Genomic DNA, 18,788 nt, shown 5'->3' on the forward strand with positions numbered 1-18,788 from the left:
TGTTAGTCTTTCTTCATTTAATCAGTTGTTATTTGTACATTTTTTAGAGCACACATCTCCATTACATGCAGCGGTGCAGGAACTGAAAATCACATCATCTCTCACCACATTTATCTCCTTCCAGCTTGTGGAAAGAAAAAACAATTTGGATTTGCTTAGGGGGTCAAGAGCTGATATCTTTTCTCCAGCCAAAAAGACCCTCAGATGTTAGAGAAAGTATTTTAAACAGAAGTGAATCTCTCAAGGGGTTAATCTTAGTGACTACAGCACTAAAACCAACCATACTTGGTACATACGCAATTCATATATATGCATTACGGGTGTCTGTTATATTAACTGAACACACTGGAATAGCTTAAGCACTTCCAGAAAATGTAAACACGCAGACTGATGAATGAGAGGATGGGCAGATGCAGTTCTGACTATGGTGGTTGTTTGTTTCTTCTCCAGCAGAGGGCACCACTACACAACGTTGGTTTAAGACTTCTTGAAAATCTGTTTGCCCACAACTCCCCCTGCTCTCAGTTCCTGAACAGAAAAACACACATAAAAATAAAATGTAACAATATATTATATAATATTATAACATACTTTATTCGCCAACCACATTATTTCATTAATGATTCACATAAACCGCATTTCTTTAGGTGGTGTAAAAAGTGTTTAAATTATTCATTCATTCATTTTCTTGTCGGCTTATTCCATTTATTAATCTGGGGTCGCCACAGTGGAATGAACCGCCAACTTATCCAGCAAGTTTTTTTTAAACAGCGGATGCCCTTCCAGCCACAACCCATCTCTGGGAAACTTCCACACACATTTACACACACACACTCATACTCCGTGGATAATTTAGCCTACCCAAATCACCTGTACCGCATATCTTTGGACTGTGGGGGAAACCAGAGCACCCGGAGGAAACCCATGCGAACGCAGGGAGAGCATGCAAACTCCACACAGAAACGCCAACTGAGCCGAGGCTTGAACTAGCGACCCAGCGACCTTCTTGCTGTGAGGCGACAGCACTACGTACTGTACAACTGCTTCGCCCTGCTTAGATTATACTCAATAATAATAATAATAATAATAATAATAATAATAATAATAAAATGCCACAAAATTAAAAACAGTAGATGAAATTGATGTTAATTGATGATAGATCAATAAATTAACTAAAATAAATATTAATTAATTTGTCAGACATCTAGATTTATAATAGTTTAACTTAATAAATTAATTGATTAATTATCCACTCCTAGTAAGATCACTAAGAATGAACACATAATTTATTATAATTACTTTTTGGATATATTTGTAATATTTCATGAAAAAAACAAAAAAAAAACAAACATTTAAATATTATTGCACATTCGGCACAAAAAATAAATGTCAAAAATAGTTTGAATTTTTTAATTGGTCAGAATAACAAATGTTTTCATTTGTTGAGATTAAAAATTACTATTATTATTTTTCACCAAACACTGATTTGTTAGCTCTTTTGGAGGTAAAAACTTTGGCATTATGTTGTATGAAAACAAATGAACAAACATGAAGATAAAACACATTAAGCAAAACAAAAAAATTGCAAGGAGTAAAAAAAAAAAAAAAAAAAAAGTACAGTAACTATACCATATGTTGAATACATGTACAAATCCAGCAAAATAAAACTGAAAGGGATAGTTCAACCAAAAAATAATACTTTACTCCCTGTTACCTTACCATCAAATAGCTATATATGATTCTGTCTTCTAGGCTCCGTTTCAGAAGGGAGGTAAAGTAAAAACTCTGAAATAAGAGAAACTCTGGGTTTCCCCAATTAAAAATGGCAGGTTTGTCAAATGCGAGAAAGCAGGGTAAGTCAAGCCTGTTTCTGAAAGAGATGTACATGTAACTTTTACTCAGAGTCAGTTGCAGCAGTAACTTATTCAGTGAACCTAATCTGGTCAGGAGCAGGTTTTATACTCTAAAAAAGGGCAGGATACCAACAGAATCTCAGAGTTTAAAGATAAAGCAATAATGTTTGCCTTAGCCTTCATTCTCACCTTATCCTTCAATTAGTCATTCATTGCCTACATTTCAATCACACAAAGAACAAAGTAACGAGAATGACTTGTCTATTTTTGGGAAAATTTCAATTAGATTTAATACTATAGTTTTACAAGTTTTACCTTTGATTTTACTGCATAAATAAATAATTTAATTATTACTCATACTAAAATAATTTTTTTAGTACTGCTTAAATTCTAAATGTCATATCAACTTCTACCATTTGATCAATAAGAATATATGCATTCATGTTTTGTCAAATTTATTGTAGAAACTATGCAGTAGCCCGTTTTATGCAATTTGGTGCAATTACATCTTAAATAACTTCAAAAATTACGATTAATTTACCACTTTTTCCAGGTCTATAACCTTCACAAATTACATTACTAATTATTTATTATACTTAAATGTTTAAATGCTTTAAATATTTTAAATGTAAACTTGCTTATTACCTTGAGCAGCTGTTTCCCCACACTAACTGTCTCGGTTTCGCCAATGCAGCTTTTGCTTTTTTTAAATAAATGGTCAAATTTGCTATAAATTATTAAGTTCAACTGGAGAGCTTGCATTTCTTGAGCTTGCATTTCTGGTCTGACGCATTCGCATGCGTATGAATGGACCTCTATGGGGAGAAAAGTCCAGTGTGACCGCAGCTTCAGTCAAAACTCAAAGACCACTTAAAATTTTGGAGAGAATGCGGAGACAACATTAAAATACAATATTTTTATTATGTATAGAAATATTTTTTTAATATTGAATTTTTTCTGATTAAAAAAAAAACTTTCTTAAAAAACTCCTATTTCTTATCTCGTGCGCACAGACCTGCTTGGACACTGAAAAACATCACATCCGATCGGCCGTTTGCATACGGTCTAGTCGCAAGAGTTTAAATATTTCAACGGATCAACCGCAGCTCAATTCACTTACGAATTTTCCGCATACGGAGATGATTGGAACTCTACGCAGCTCCCGGACTACTCTCCATTGGAAATGAAAGACTTCCGCTCTATCGCTTGTCTTGTGCAGTGGAAAGGCAGCTTAACTCAGATCAGCTGTTCTGAAACCAAAAAACTCTGCATTTTTAATCTCTTGGTAAGTCAACTCAGTTCAAGTTTAAACTTGGTTGAACCTCCTTACTGAAAAAGGCTCTTGTTGAACACAAAAAAATATATATTTTGAAGAAAGATTTAAACTTTGACATTCATAGTAGGAAGAACAAATACTTTGCTATTCAATGGTTACAGGTTTAGTTTTCTTCAAAATATCTTCTTTTGTCTTCAACAGAAGAGACTCAAACAAGCTTCAAAATAAGTGAAGAAAGTGAACTAAGTACAGTAATCAAGTAAAATTAGACTGTAGCATTTCTCACCCCAGCAGGTGGCAGTATAAGCCTGATTATAGATTCCTCAGCCCTCTGATGCCCTTTTGTCAAAGGGTTTGCTTGGTGTAATTAAGCGCAACATTGCACAGATGTGGTCGAACATCTGTTGGTAACGTTGCAAATGAGTTCAACAGCACAATAGCCTTGAAATGATAATAACGTCCTGGCGTTTGAGGCACAATGGGCCTCTAATTTACATCAGTGAGCACATGTAGCATCAGTTAGCATATGCTGCGCACCAACTTGCGGGTTCCAAAAAAAAATCAAGCATGCACTCGTTCAATGAGGCATAAATCAGTGTGTATGGTGTAGTTTAGCATAAATACCAAATGAAGTTCATCTCCTTCTATCCATTGGGTCCAGCCCCGGCCTTCAACCTCGCCTTTCTGGACACACACAAGCTTGTCTCCATCCCAAGTGATGGTGGTCTGTGGGATAGCAAAATATTTATACATGTAGTCACCAATAATGTGCCTAGTTAGATTTAAAATTATATGTAGGGATGGATTTTAGAAGCTAAAACATGCTAGTTCTACATAAAATAATGAACGTCAAATGGTTTGACCAAATATGGGTATTTTGAGGATTTTATTTGACACAAAGAGACTGTGTCTCTTCAAACAACTTGGATTAAACAGCTCAATTTATAAGTTTTCATGTTTAATGTTCCAATGTTTGAATTTTGACATTGTGAAGCAAATAGTCGGACAGACATTTTTAATGAAAAAGGACACACACTAATAAGTCATAACTTTTGAAATGAGGGCGAATAAAAGCTGACTTATCATTTTTGAGTGAACTAACACTTTAACTAGTAATGTTTTACCATCAGTCGTATACCATTAAAGTATAAATGCAAGTTTCATTCACATTTCATAATTTGTCAGACACTTTCATCCAAAGTAACTTGGGTTTGGCTGTTCGGATATGATTTCTGTGATATAGTTCATTTATTCAGCTCATGTTCTTTTTTTAATCAGATAAATGAATGCGTGCCTTCGAAACATTTTCATGAGACTGAACCGTTAATCATTAAAAAAAAAGAGAGAGTTTGGAGTATAACAACAGCTACAAAAGCTGAACAACTAAATTACTGGAACAAAGATAAAACTGTGGAGCTTTTGCTTAATATTTGAGTCATTGTACTTTTAAATGGCTTTCTCTACTTATCTGCATTCCATGAGGGGATTACAATAAAATAAGGCATTCAAGTGAACAGAAAGCAAATGGGAAAGCAGTTATTTGAGCCATTTCTAGACCGAAGACTGAAAAAGCAGTGGACAAACACTACAATTTCTGCTTTGTCAATTTTCCCTCTCCATCATTCACACTTGTGGATTATACTTATTGTGTGAAGGGAAAACGTTGGGTGGTGAATATGGTGTCACACTTACCATACATTTCCTGCCATCAACTGGACCCAGGTCTTCCTCAAACTCCTGACCAACTACAAAGTCCATGTCGTAGTTCTTAAATGTGCTGACAGTCTTGATGACAAAGTGATCTCCATTCTGGCTGATATCTTTATCGGGTCTTAATAAAATAGCAATTTTCCTGATAGCAACATTAACATCTTTGGGGAAAAAAATAAAATAGGTTACAAAATAGGCATATACACATGTTAGCTTCAATTTCAAACTGATTTATTTGCAAATTTCCAGTGGCGATTGTTTTTAATTAATATATCTATATTTACTTTTATACTATATTTAACTTTTTTTTAACTTATACTTCTACTTACGAATACAACTTTAATTAACCAATACCAATTAAAAAATTAATAAGAAAAAAAAGAAAAAAATTGAATAAAAATAAAAATACATTAATAAATAAAAATGTAAAACTAAAAACAAATATAATTGAATAACCAAAGATAAGTTAAAAAAATTAAAAATAAATAATATTAAAAAAAAAATAATAATAAAAAAAATAATGTATATATATATATATATATATATATATATATATATATATATATATATATATATATATATATATATATATATATATATATATACACATACATACATACATACACACACACGCACACAAATAAATATTATACAAAATAATATTATAAACAAATAAATAAAAATAAATAATATTATATATAAATATAATAATTATATATAAATAACATTATACATAAATCAAAATAAATTATGTAAACATAATTTATATATATACACACACACACACACACACACACACACACACGCACGCACGCACGCACGCACGCACGCACGCACGCACTAAATCACAGCTCTTTTACTGAATGATTTATTAGCTATCTAAAGCCGTTCCGTATCCAATTGTGTTTCTGCCATTTTGTAGCAGTGTATGAAATCACATTTCAATATTAAATAGTACCTTAGGTTGAGAGTATGCGAGTAGTACAAACAAATTCCTATATGAAACAAAAAAAGAAGACACCAAGTACCCAGCTGACTTACTACTTCTGGCAATATTCTTGAATCTCGCATACAATGCATACAATGGATACTTTACCATCTCATGAGGCCACAGGAAAGCATGTATGAATGAGAGTGAAGGGGTTTATGTGACAATGTCAACATGACAGATATAGTATTGTATGTCCAAATTCCACTCATATTCATGCTAGCCTACATTCTTTTGTTATAGTTGTTAAAGTTTAAAGTAGTTTATAAAGTGCCTACTTCAATGAAAAATGAGTCTTCAATGCCTACTTTGGTTCACTACTTTACACCCACAATCCACTCTGATTCCGTGTAGAATACAATGTACTGTACATTGTTGAAGTGAAATGTCTAAATCCACACAAGCCAAAAATTAGAATTCTGAAGTTTCCTAAAACTTTCAGGGTGTTTCAGTCTTATGTTGTGGAACAAAACATTCATTGCGTTCAGTCTACCGCAGAGCTTGTGAAACACCAAAGAAAATTGAGTTGTTCCCACATGTCTTTCATGCTGCCATGGTAACTCAAGACTTCCATTCTCATTCACTTCCACTGATTTTTTTAGCAGTCCAAAACAGTTCTTTAGCTGCTTCTTGTTGTTAACTGGAATTTTCTTAGGATATTTCTTAGGATTTGTCATAACAACATTGGTTTGTAGCTCAAGTTGTTTGACCAGTTACTGCATCTGTTATCATTCCTATTACTTACCCACAGAAAGGAATCAGAAGTTCTACACAATCACAGAAAAGTGTATAGGCTACACCTGCAATGCGAAAGACGAATAAAGAATGATATGTATAAATAATATTAAAAAAAAGAAAATAACAAAATGCAGGTGTTTCTGTTTATTTTAATACCAAAAAACTAAATAAATGTGACAAATGAAAACCGAAACACAATTCAACGTCTAATGCAGGCCTAGCTCAAGAGCTTTTTTTTTTAAAATAAACTTTCATTTAGAAAAGAGGAAATGTACAATATAAACCAGGAAGTAATCTGTAAGAGACTGGAATACAAATACATACAATTACAAAGTGATAAGAATAATAAGCAATAGAAACAGAAAAAAGAGAACAAAATAAAGAAAGGGGAAGTACAAAAATAAATAAAAAGTCAGAAAGCATTAAAGACTAACTTACTAACGTATTTTTGTTGTTAGATAAGCGTGTAGCTTTAAGCAAGGAATCAATTTTAATTAAAAATGAGGAAGAGGATTTAAGAAATTTTAGTTTGTAAGCAAAAAATTTTCGTATATAAATGTAAAAAGTTTGTTTTGTTGATTGTGATTTATTCAAATAATTATATATCTGACCAAAACATGCAAGTCAGTTTCCTCATTTTCCTGACAGAAAGAACAAGTAATTGCAATATCAGTAAATTTTAAGATAAATGCATTGACCGGGTATATTTTGTGTAGAATTTTAAAATGAATTTTCTTTGCTTTGTTTTGTTTGGGATTACATATTTATATGAGAGAAGCCATGTTTTTTTCCAATCAATATCTTGTATTAACGCTAACCAATGATTTCCCTTATGGAGCAATTAGACTTTTTTTTTTTTTTTTTTTTTTTTGGAGAATTCGAAGAATAAGTTTGTTGTTGCATTTCTTATTCTAATACCTTACAATTGCTCAAGAGCTTTTCCGCGATAGCGCAAGCTGTTTACGTCAGCGTGACAACAATTCAATTATAACCAAGCACCGATTTTAGCGTTCCAGACACCGCAATTTTTTTACTTTTCCAATTTAGAATATAGACCTGTTTATCTGGTCTTACAAAGAGGCATGAAAATTTTGACATTATTTAAGTTCTGCTTCAGTGCTTTGCGTGGAGCTAGGATAAAACGTAAAAATAGACTGCAAAAAGCATTTTACAGGACAAAATGTGTGGCAACCCTACAAAGGCTATTTTGCAGACGATACGTATCCCCAACTTCTTTCAACACATCTTGCTGGAAGTTTATAGTAGTCTATACCTAGAAAGAGCTTGATTAGCTGGTTCAGGTGTGTTTAATTGTGATTGTAACGAAAATTTGCAGGACACTGGCGTCCAGGACCGAGTTTGGACATCCCTGAATTAACTCAAAGTTATCCAACAGACTTGTCGACATCTGAACAAATTTTAGGCTTCTCAAGTTAACAAATACCAGATATTTTCTCCCTATATTTCAGTAGCATAAAAAAGCGTTTAATAAAGTGTGGATCCAAACAAATCAAAGGCTAATCATAATAATAAAAACTTACCAAGAGCTTTGAGATACTCAAAGTTGTTGTTGGAGATCATTTTCCAGTAACCAGTGTAATCAGGCATTTTGAACTACAGGCAACGCGATTGTTGTCCTAAAAATGTGTTTATAATGCAGACCTGATGCCTGGTCGTTCAGCTCCTGTCGTGCAGCACTCTGGCACTTATCAGCACTGCATTTTATTTACTACCATATTAAGCGGATCAGCTTCATTACTGCGACGCATGCGGGGGTGGAAACACTCCCACTACGTGCTCGACCACGGTCATTACACTCAAGACTCAAAAGTACAACATCGGAACATATGGATTAATGGTAAGGGACCATCGTTACATTGTTTACATGCTTTTACAAGATTCTGCTACACAACCTTTCAGATTAAATGAACTGAAAAGACATTTCTGAGCTGACATGTAAATTATGTGTCTCAGCAAAGCTCTCTTTATTTTTAAAACCCGAGTGGAAAATGTGTTTTGCTGACCTACATGACCATTACTTAGACACAAAATCCAGCTTTTACCAATTAAACTCAATTTACTCTTTTCTAAATCACACTGTTTAACTCAAGCATATGGTTGGAAGCACAAAGAGCAAAGGACTTCTCTTTGAAACTTTATTTCTGCAGCCACGATTAAAAAAAAAAAAAAAAAAGTTTACATAGGATGTAACCCAGAATTATTAATTTCAATGCACAAAATTAATTCTGTATGACATAAAACCTGTATGTGGCTCAATATACAGTAGCCTACAATAAACTGTAAATGCACAAATTTATTACATATATAGTCACTGGCCACTTTATTAAGTACACCCTACTAATCCTGGCTGCATTTACTCTCAGAACCTTAATCTTTCGTGGCATAGATTTAACAAGATTTTGGTCCGTATTGACATGATAGCATCACGCAGTTGCTGCAGATTTTTCAGCTGCACATCCATTATGCAAATCTCCTGTTCCACCACATCCCAAAGGTGCTCTATTGGATTGAGAACTGGTGACTTTGGAGGCCATTTGAGTACAGTGAACTCATTCTAATAGCCGCTATTGTCATGTTCAAGAAATTATCTGATTCGCGCTTTATGACATGGTGCGTTATCCTGCAAGTAGCCATCATAAGACAGGTGGGTACACTGTGGTCATTAACGGATGGACATGGTCAGCAACAATACTCAGCGCTCAAAGTGTGCCAAGAAAATATCCTGCACACCATTACACCACCAGCAGCCTGAACCGTTGATACAAGGCAATGTTGTTGATGCAAAATTCTGACCCTACCATCTGAATGTCGCTGCAAAAATCAAGACTCATTAGATCAGGCAACTTTTTTTAATCTTCTATTGTCTAATTTTAGTGAGCCTGTGCAAACTGTAGCCTCAGTTTCCTGTTCTTACCAGACATGAGTGGCACCCGGTGTGGTCTTCTGCTGCTGTTGTGGCCCATCTTCCTCAAGGTTTGATGTAGGCATGGGCCGGTATATAAGATTCTGAAGATATGATAACCTTGGGGAAAAAAATTACGGTTTCGCAGTATTGTGATTACTGCTCTATAATATATTCTTTTTAAATGTCTGGGTAAAAAATATTTTTTTCCCCATTTTGAACACAAAATATTTTATTTTGAGAAACATTTAAAATATTTTGCAGCGGTAAACCTGTCAGGCTAAACAATTACAATTAAATATTGACTTCTGCTGTCTTCATATAATTCAAAAACAGATTTTATTTTTTACAATTTAAAGCGACATCTTTGGATAATTTTTCTGCTGGAGAAAAAAGTAAATAAAAAATGGTACACATACCTTAGGAACGGTATTGCAGAAAATGTACAGTATTAAAACCTTGACTTTTCCAAACCACGGTATACCTTGAAAATGGTTATCGTCCCATGCCTAGTTTGATGTGCGTTTAGAAATGCTCTTCCGCATACCACGATTGTAACGAGTGGGTATTTGAGTTACTGTTGCCTTTCTATCACCTCGAACCAGTCTGGCCATTCTCCTCTGACCTCTGGAATCAACAAGGCATTTGTGCCCACAGAACTAGCGCTCACTTGATATTTTCTCTTTTTCAGGCCATTCTCTGTAAACCCTAGAGATGATTGTGTGTGAAAATCCCAGTAGATCAGCAGTTTCTGAAATACTCAGACCAGCCCGTCTGTCACCAACAACCATGCCACCTTTGAAGTCACTTAAATCACCTTTCTTCCCCTTTCTGATGCCTGATTTGAACTGCAGCAGATCATCTTGATCATGTCTACATGCTTAAATGCATTGAGTTGCTGCCAAGTGATTGGCTGATTAGAAATAGAAATGAGCAGTTGGGCAGGTGTACCTAATAAAGTGGCCGGTAAGTGTATTTGTTCAATTAATACGATTGTACAAGTTTTTCGAAGAGAATTGACTTATAAACGTGTATAGTTAAAACTTAAGGAAACACTTTAAATATCTTACCTTCATGTCATAATTATTTTTTTATGGTGTAGCATTTGAGATTTCTTTTACAATGGGAATTGAATCTTATTGTATACAGTCTTGGATGTTTATGACACAAACAAAGCCACCATGACAGAGAGAGGTGCATTCCATCCCTCTTAAGTTGATATTTTTTCTTTGTTTCCGTTTTGTTGACACATTTTTAGTACACATGGGAGAATAAGGGTCCAACATCCTTTCCTTCAAGCAGGTTTATGAGAGCTGCAGGAAGCACACTACATTCATCATCTTTCTTCTTGTCTGTGCCCTCCTTGCCTTTCATAAGAAGTCAGACACATACATCACTTTTTAAACTACTTTCCATTGTCACATTGGGAAAACTCTAGATCTTAAAAAAAACTTGTACATCTATGTATGCATATGTTGTTTGTCATCAGTGACAGATGTTGTTTAACCACATTTATTTAACATTTTCAGTTTTACCCTTTCATTTACATTACACACCAGAGTCTGACATGTGATATGCTAAAGTAATGAGTCAATGTTGATGAATTTGTATAGTTGCACAGGTCAAACTGTTTGGTTTGTTCTAGTTTTAAATACCATTAAGAGACTGGAAATGATTTCACCTGGTTTTTTACCGACATCCCTGCGTTCTCGTACAGGATTTCTTGAAAATCAGTTTTCTTTTTTTCAATGCCAGGAGCCCAACAAGAGATAAACAGACAAAAGTAAACAACAAAAACCATCTGCTGTTATCTTTCAAACATATCTTGGTAATCATGTCTGTGCAATAATGATGACAATGATGAAGCCTTAGGCCCATGATTATGATGATTTTCATAACAATGCAGAGTCTATCAGTGTATAGATCTTTGCTTTGTTATATATTTATGACTTCATGTGTTTCGTAACAACAATAGAGATAGATACAGTACAAGGCACACATGCAAATTTTGATTTGAAGTTTCCATTGAAGTTATTAAATATTTAAAGTAACTATGAGAATAGTTCATGCATTAATCCTGTGCGCAGCTTGTAGAAATTTAATTTGTTTAATGGCACACACTAGATAATAACAAGGGAATCTAAACTGTCTGCATGAACCTGATGCTGCTGACCAGTTCCTCCAGGATAATTGATATATTTCAGTGCTCTCAAACTATCACGATTAATAACATTCAAAATTACACTTTATATTTACATAATGTGTGTACTCATTATGTAGAAATTTTCACCTTAGAATTATAAGATTCTATCTGAGATTTTTGTCAAAATTGAGTCATTCACATTCTTATTAAATGATGGCTTATTTACATTATGTGATTTTTTTGTATAAGTTGTTTTTATAAGCGTTGTTTTAATAATTACATTTGAAGACTTTTTATTAAAAAAAAAAAAAAAAACGAAAAAGGTTTTATCTATTAAGACAAACACTTGCTTGGCTCTATTAGGTTCTTTCTATGAGGTAATTAGCATTTTGAATGCACGCATGAAGACCAAACAGGATCAGCTTTCTTTGTTATACCACTAGACTGCTTCGTTGACAGTAGGAAAAGCCAGAAAGACACACAGAACCAGAGTCGACTAAATAATGCCGCATCACACAGAATTGAGAAGAAACCTGAAACTGAAAAGATGTGTGTAAATGTGATGATTTAGAAACATTTTTTGACATTGAGATGAAAAGTTACATTTTACATTGTTGAAAAATAAACAGTTATTAAAAAAACGTAATATATTAAATATGAAATATTTTTATCTGTGCATTTATCATAATCAGTGAAACATTTTTCAGTGTTTATTAAACTCATTTGCTCATTGTCTGTTTTCTTTTAAAATCTTTAAATTTGATATTAATGCTTGAAGGGCAAATACTTAACTCATGGGTCATATAATTCAATAAATATAATTCAATAGTTCACATAAAGCGTAAAATTCCATAAATATTTGCATATTAATACCATAAAAATTAACATCTGCACTGAACAATAAAAATATTCATTCTAAAACAATAAATAACTGTTAAAGAAAGCAAAGATTTAACTTTCTCATATATCAACAATGTTACAACACCAATTAAAATAAATAAATAAATAATTGTATTTCTTGAAAAGTAATGCTTTAATTAATTATCTGCCAGATAGAATCTTATAATTCTACGCAGAAAATTATTTTTTAGAATTAGAAGCTTCAGGCAATTAATCTATTTTTTTACCCTCTTTAGAGTAAATTTAGGGTCTATCTGTTACACAAATATTATTTGCTTTAAAGCTCAATATGTAAAAATCATTTAGAATGCAGATAGAACCTTAGAATTCCAAGGTGATGAAATATTGTGTGTGTGTGTGTGTGTGTGTGTGTGTGTGTGTGTGTGTGTGTGTGTGTGTATATATATATAATGTCAAAATTATTAGCCCCCTTTGAATTATAATTTCTTTCTTCTTTAAATATTTCCCAAATGATGTTAAGCAGAGCAAGAACATTATCACTTTGTATGATAATATTTTTTCTTCTGGAGAAAGTCTTATTTGTTTTATTTCTGCTAGAATAAAATATTGAATAATATTTTTCGATAATATACAATAACTTGCCTAATTACCCTTAAAATTCTGACTTCAATTGTGTATGTGTATGTGTATATATATATATATATATATATATATATATATATATATATATATATATATATATATATTGTACCCCTTGATTTCATGATACCTTTAAGCAGAAACAAGTAAGAAACAGCTAACATCAGCTCCTAGCAGATCCTCCTCAAACTCCTGGCAAAGCACAGACTCAATGTCATGGTGTCAATGCGAACTGTCATTGATAGAGTGATTTCTATTCTCAGAGATGCTGTTGTTGGCTTCATCACGGTGGCAATTTTCCTAATAGCTACATTTGCGTACGCCAGAAATGGCAGCCAAAATCAAAATGAGATTACTTAACTCATGCTGTTTCCATTTATTATTTCATGTTACTTGTATGTTTACATTTCAAAGACACAAACAGGCCATTTATTTATGACATATTTACCAGAAGAATCCATGCCTGTTTATACATATGTGCATATTAAATGAGCGAAATTCAATTCCGCAATGATAATGTATCTTTTACTTTTAATTAATAATTAGTAGGATTATGCAGCCCTGCTCAGTAATGTAATTATGCTCTGAAGGTTTTACAGTGCAGTGCGATGATAATGTTAATTAAGCCTACAGAAGATTCTCTGCTTTTTGAACTGGTAATTGACTCACCAAGAGCATTCAGGTACTCATTAGAGTTCTAAAATTGAGATCATTTCCCAATAGCTGCTGCAATCAGCTGGCATTTTGAATTAGACTGTGAGGTTTCTTTGACACCAGTTAAAATTTGAGTAGATTCAGCGTCACTGCTTTCCTCTTTAAGCAAATCCAATTAGTCATGATAAGTTTATAATCAGTAATGTCTCTGTTAAAAATGAAACGCCATCTCCCTTTGCAGTTTTGACCTATAGGTTATAGTGAATTTGAACTTAAAATGAAACTTCTGTAATCATTTACTCATCCTTTACTTGATTCTTTCTTCTGTTCCAACACAAAATAGGATATTCTAAAAAATGAAAAACAACCATTGACTTTCATAGTATTTTTTTTTTTTTGTTTCTATTAATGGCTGCTTTTATAGAATATCCTATTTTGTGTTCAGCAGAAGAAAGAAATTCTTAAAAGTTTAGGACCACTCAAGTGTAAGTTAAATTAAGTAATATTAAATTGTATCTTAATAATTTATATTAAATTAGTTATTTTTCAAATTTTTGTTTAATAAAATTTAGAAGTCTTGTTGGGAAATAATATGTTTTTATATACAAGTGCAATCATGAGGAATAAATGACCAAAATTGATCAATGAAATAAAAGACTTAAGGAGGTTTAAAAATAGCGATCAAAAGATGGTTGTTGGATTAGAATTATCAGTTTGCTTGGTGGATGAGGATGTTTTATTTTTTTTATATGTTATTGTATTGTGAATAGGGTTACAGCTGGAAGGGCATCGGCTGCGTAAAACATATGCTAGATAAGTTGGTGGTTCGTTCTTCTGTGGCGACACCTGATTAATTGAGGGACTAAGCCGAAAATAAAGTAAATGAATGAAGGAATGTTTTAAAATGTGAAGGTGCTCTTTATTTTATGCATCAACTGTTTTTGAAGCGATACTTTCTTTTATTTCAAGAGTTCACACTTAGCTGATGATTAATTATAAAGCTTGTTTGGCATGCTGTCCCGGGAGAGAGCCCTGAGCTTATGAGATCCTCGAGCCCAGGGCTCCCTCCCATTGCAAAGCGGGAGGGGAGTTTGAGCTCAGGTAGATCTCGAGAACTCCCCTGCTGTAGCAAGTTAATGCTCTTGAAATTAATTGCTAACTAGAAGCGTGTCTATGTTGAAAATTTGGATTGTTCAGTTGACTTAATTACATGTTTTTAGGCGGTGGGAGGAAACCGGGGAACCCGGGGGAAACCCACGTGAGCACGGGGAGAAGTGCAAAACTCCACACAGAAATGTCTGCTAGTTTTGGTAAAGCCAGGAACCAGAGACATTCTTGCTGTGAGGCGACAGTGCTAGGCACTGGGCCACCGTGTCACCCGTCTAAGAAGGAGGAGTAGGGGAGGAAGGGGGGACTCTTCAAAACGAAGATAGCAATGGAATAAACCCCAGGGTATTTATAGTAGTTTAGGAGTCATCTGATTGGATCGTAGTGAATTAGATAATGCGGGTCAGCTGCTAGCAATCATAAGCACGTGATCCTCTCGAAATTTGTTTATACATAAACTTCACTTAACAGCGAGGGCCACAATGGAAACAAGCCCAGGGCTTTGTGTTTTATGCTTTAACAGTTTTTTAAAATGTAGGGGATACCTAGATTTTAGACAAGCTGTACAAAAATAAGTCAAATAAAAATTCAATTCAGATGTCCTGATAAATATGAAACAATATTGGCAAAGAGTATTATTTGTTGCGCTGAAAACGAACCAGGTTATTAATTCAAACATGCTGATCTTTTAACGGCGTTATTTGCTCAGCCATATTCTAAACAAACCAAATGGTGTTCTGTTGAACACACGAACATGATATTTTGAAGAATAATTGAAACCTGTAACCATTGGCATCCATAGTTGGAAAAACAAATACCACAGAAGTCAATGGGTACATGTTTCCAACATTCTTTAAAACATCTTCTTTTAAGTTCTACAGATCAGCAACATAAATCAAACTAAATTGGAAGTCAAGGATAAATAAATAATGACAGAATTGTCATTTAAGAGAACAACACCCAAAAACATCATGGAAAAAAGAAACAAGACCAAAGTATTCTCCATTTTCTAATGCGTGTTGGCTTATACGAGCACAAATCCTTTCATAATGTATTCCATTTGATAGTGCTTTTGAAGACTGTTCATCATATAAAGAGATCTTATCAGAAGACTTGAATGCACTTGACTCATATGGATTTGTTACAACGTTCTGAAGTTTTGTTTTGAACTGCATAACAGTTCATCTCCTCTGAAGGGATTACCACTTACTGTAGTCTCATTTAATTTTTTAAATGTGTTGATAAATGTAAAAATACTGTAGTATTGTGTGTGAAATGTGAAATACATTTTGCTTGCGCAGTCTGTTGCAGGTTTAAAAGTTCAAAATGTGCTGAACATGACCAAGTTATTATTACAAACAACCCACTATTTTAAGACCTCCCAAAATATATTTGGAGCCATTAGCATGGGAGGAAAAAGGGAAGTGGACGCTCAGTGGGCTGCCAAAGTGGGCTAGCACATTTTTCACTAAAAGGAACACCTGGCAGGAAGCCGTTGATGGACTCTGAGCCAAACTTGGAAAATGAATGGCTGCGCAGATATTACTGGTCGGCGGTCTATAGTTATCAACACACTGCCAATTATGTGCCTTTCGTTTCCTTGTTAAGTGGGTATATGGGTGCTGCTTAGCTCGCTTCTTAATATTCACGTAATACTTCAGAACCGCTGATGCATATCTCAGCAATAATGAAAAATGAACACGCCGAGCTTTATTATTATTTTTTAAATATATACAAAACGCCAGCAATATTTGAGTGCCGGTGTGTCTTTATTAAACTAGTGCTGTTGATAGAAAGTTCAATCAGACGCATTGAAAGGCATATAAACAGCACGACGTGGTGCATTTCTCTTTATTCCACTCATTTGTGCCTTCTTTTTTGTACACAGAGGCATGATGGGAAGGAAAGCAAAACACTGCCATGTTCAGAACCCAAGAGACCGACAGACTCTTCAATCAGAGCGACAGCATCCGGGCGGCACTCAGACTCCCTCACATCATTTTTCCTTCTGCAAATCCTCTCTGGAGTCTAATTACTTTTATGTACACGGAAGCTCCCAAATCTGAAGACTCTTTTGTTGAGTCCGAGAGCATATCCCGACGCACCTGTTGTTTGATGGTTTTCTCGCAGAGCTGCTTATCCCGGTGTTCTCGATACCACTAATGTAAATGACAAGCGGCGACACCTCCCAGGGAAAGTCGCTGGAGATTTTCCACCGCGAGGATCAGAACAAACAAGCACTTATAGACTGTGACAGACTATCACAGATGGTGTTTGTCTGGATTTCACAATAGCAGAGATGAAGGCGCACGCAGACAGACAAGAGAGATGCTGCTGGAAGAGTGGCATGAGTTTATATACTTTAAAGTGTTGGATTTTGATGGATCTCTCTTAGAGTCTCCAGTAGGGGGTGTTAACTTTACAATGGCCATTGACAACTCTTGTGGCACTCTAAGCAAAGAAGAATCATAACCGACTGATCTTGGTTATGATGAAACATAACTATTTTACTATTAAATGAGATCATACAAATTTTTTATACTGAGTTTAAGGGTGTTTTCACACCTGCCTTATTTAGTTCGGTTGAATCACACTACAGTTCATTTTCCATCTTTGTGCGGATCGTTTGGGCAGGTGTGAATGTAACAATCGCACTCAAGTGTGCATCAAAAGCGAACCAAAAACAGACCAAAAAAGCATACTGAGACCTCCTTGAAGTGGTGGTCTTGGTACGCTTTCAAGCAAACACTGGAATGGTTCGTTTGTGGTGAGAACATGATCCAAACTAGAACAGACCTGGCCGCAAAAAGTACAGTGCCTTTTTGGACTAATCCAGCTGCCATAGTCCAATGCGCTGTGCCTCACTTTTGCTAACTATTTTTAATGAAAAGGCGTTAAGCTCTGCCCGAAAAGTCGCTAGATTACATCACGTGTCAACTTGCATATTACTGACGTCATCACGTTTTACCGAATCTGTTTGTTTAACTGTCTATGGTTATTCATTCATTTTCTTTTCGACTTAGTCCCTTTATTAATCAGGAGTAACCACGGCGGAATGAACCGCCGTAATTAACTGTTTGGGAAAGTAAAGTAAAAAGTAGTGTACTTAAATGTGTCACTTCATACTGAATACGAGACATATTACAGGTTATTCTTGTTTATTGTTGATGAAGAATTATCATACAAAAAAAGAGCCAACTTACATATTTATTGACAGCATCTGAGCATGTATATCTTAAAATGCCTGCCTGAACATCTTGACATAAAACAATAAACCTTTTGATTTAGTGACATGTTAATAAAGTCCCCTTAAATACTTTTAACCTTTTTCCATTGATTTATCATTGTCACAAAAACCCAAGCCCCCAAAATACAGCCACATCGCCACCTTTTCTCCCTCTGTTCTTGGATAGTGCCTGCTGCACCTAAGGACTATGAAAGTGATGTCTATCTCACCCTAGCAGCACCTGTGCCCCTCCTTTCCTCCTCTTCTGACCCCCTAGTCATGACATTGTCACATTCTGTCTTGTGATTTATATGTAGGTGTTTGATTAGGTTTGTGGTATTAGGTTAAGTTATTTTTTTATCTTGAATGATTTGTTGCAATCTCAAATGGTTTGAGTTACCTTGACTGATTGGGTTTTACAGTGTACCTTTACTATGTGCATACTTCTAAAAATTAAGTCAACTCATCAGTTCCAAGTTACTCAAGTCAAATCAACTCACCACATTTAAAGCAATGGGTTTGCTAACTTTTGTTAAGTAAAGCAACTAATTAAACTAGTTTATTAGTTAAAAGGAAAGGGATGGTTCACCCAAAAAGGAAAACTTCCTCACCATTTACTCACACTTAAAGGTGCCGTATGTAAGTTTGACACCCTGTGGTTGAACTAGGT

At 34.4% G+C, this 18,788-nt stretch overlaps 1 protein-coding gene and 1 long non-coding RNA gene across 3 annotated transcripts; one reads left to right on the forward strand and one right to left on the reverse strand.

The window, feature by feature from the left end:
- On the reverse strand, positions 1 to 8,265 carry rbp1.1 (retinol binding protein 1, cellular, tandem duplicate 1). Its single transcript, NM_212895.2, has 4 exons — positions 8,107 to 8,265; positions 4,822 to 5,000; positions 3,754 to 3,855; positions 1 to 528 (listed from the first exon to the last, which is right to left on the reverse strand). The coding sequence occupies exons 1-4, from the start codon at positions 8,171 to 8,173 to the stop codon at positions 478 to 480; spliced, it is 399 nt and encodes a 132-aa protein (NP_998060.2). The 5' UTR covers positions 8,174 to 8,265; the 3' UTR covers positions 1 to 477.
- Positions 7,356 to 18,015, forward strand: LOC141378647 (uncharacterized). 2 transcript variants are annotated; one of them, XR_012393521.1, is made up of 3 exons: positions 8,334 to 8,423; positions 10,180 to 10,454; positions 16,781 to 18,015. It is a non-coding gene; the product is annotated as an uncharacterized lncRNA (long non-coding RNA). The 2 variants fall into 2 exon arrangements; XR_012393519.1 differs by lacking the exon at positions 10,180 to 10,454 and having other exon boundaries at positions 7,356 to 8,423.
- The last annotated feature ends 773 nt before the right edge of the window (positions 18,016 to 18,788 follow it).

This window comes from Danio rerio, chromosome 2, assembly GCF_049306965.1.
Source record: "Danio rerio strain Tuebingen ecotype United States chromosome 2, GRCz12tu, whole genome shotgun sequence".
Lineage (NCBI taxonomy): Eukaryota > Metazoa > Chordata > Actinopteri > Cypriniformes > Danionidae > Danio > Danio rerio.

Coding starts and splice junctions, on each gene's coding strand:
- rbp1.1 (NM_212895.2), bottom strand. CDS start 8,173: ATGCCTGATTACACTGGTTACTGGAAAATGATCTCCAACAACAACTTT. Junction 3,856..4,821: donor TTGATGGCAGGAAATGTATG/GTAAGTGTGACA, acceptor GCTATCCCACAG/ACCACCATCACTTGGGATGG. Junction 529..3,753: donor AAGGAGATGAACTTCATTTG/GTATTTATGCTA, acceptor TTTTCTGTTCAG/GAACTGAGAGCAGGGGGAGT.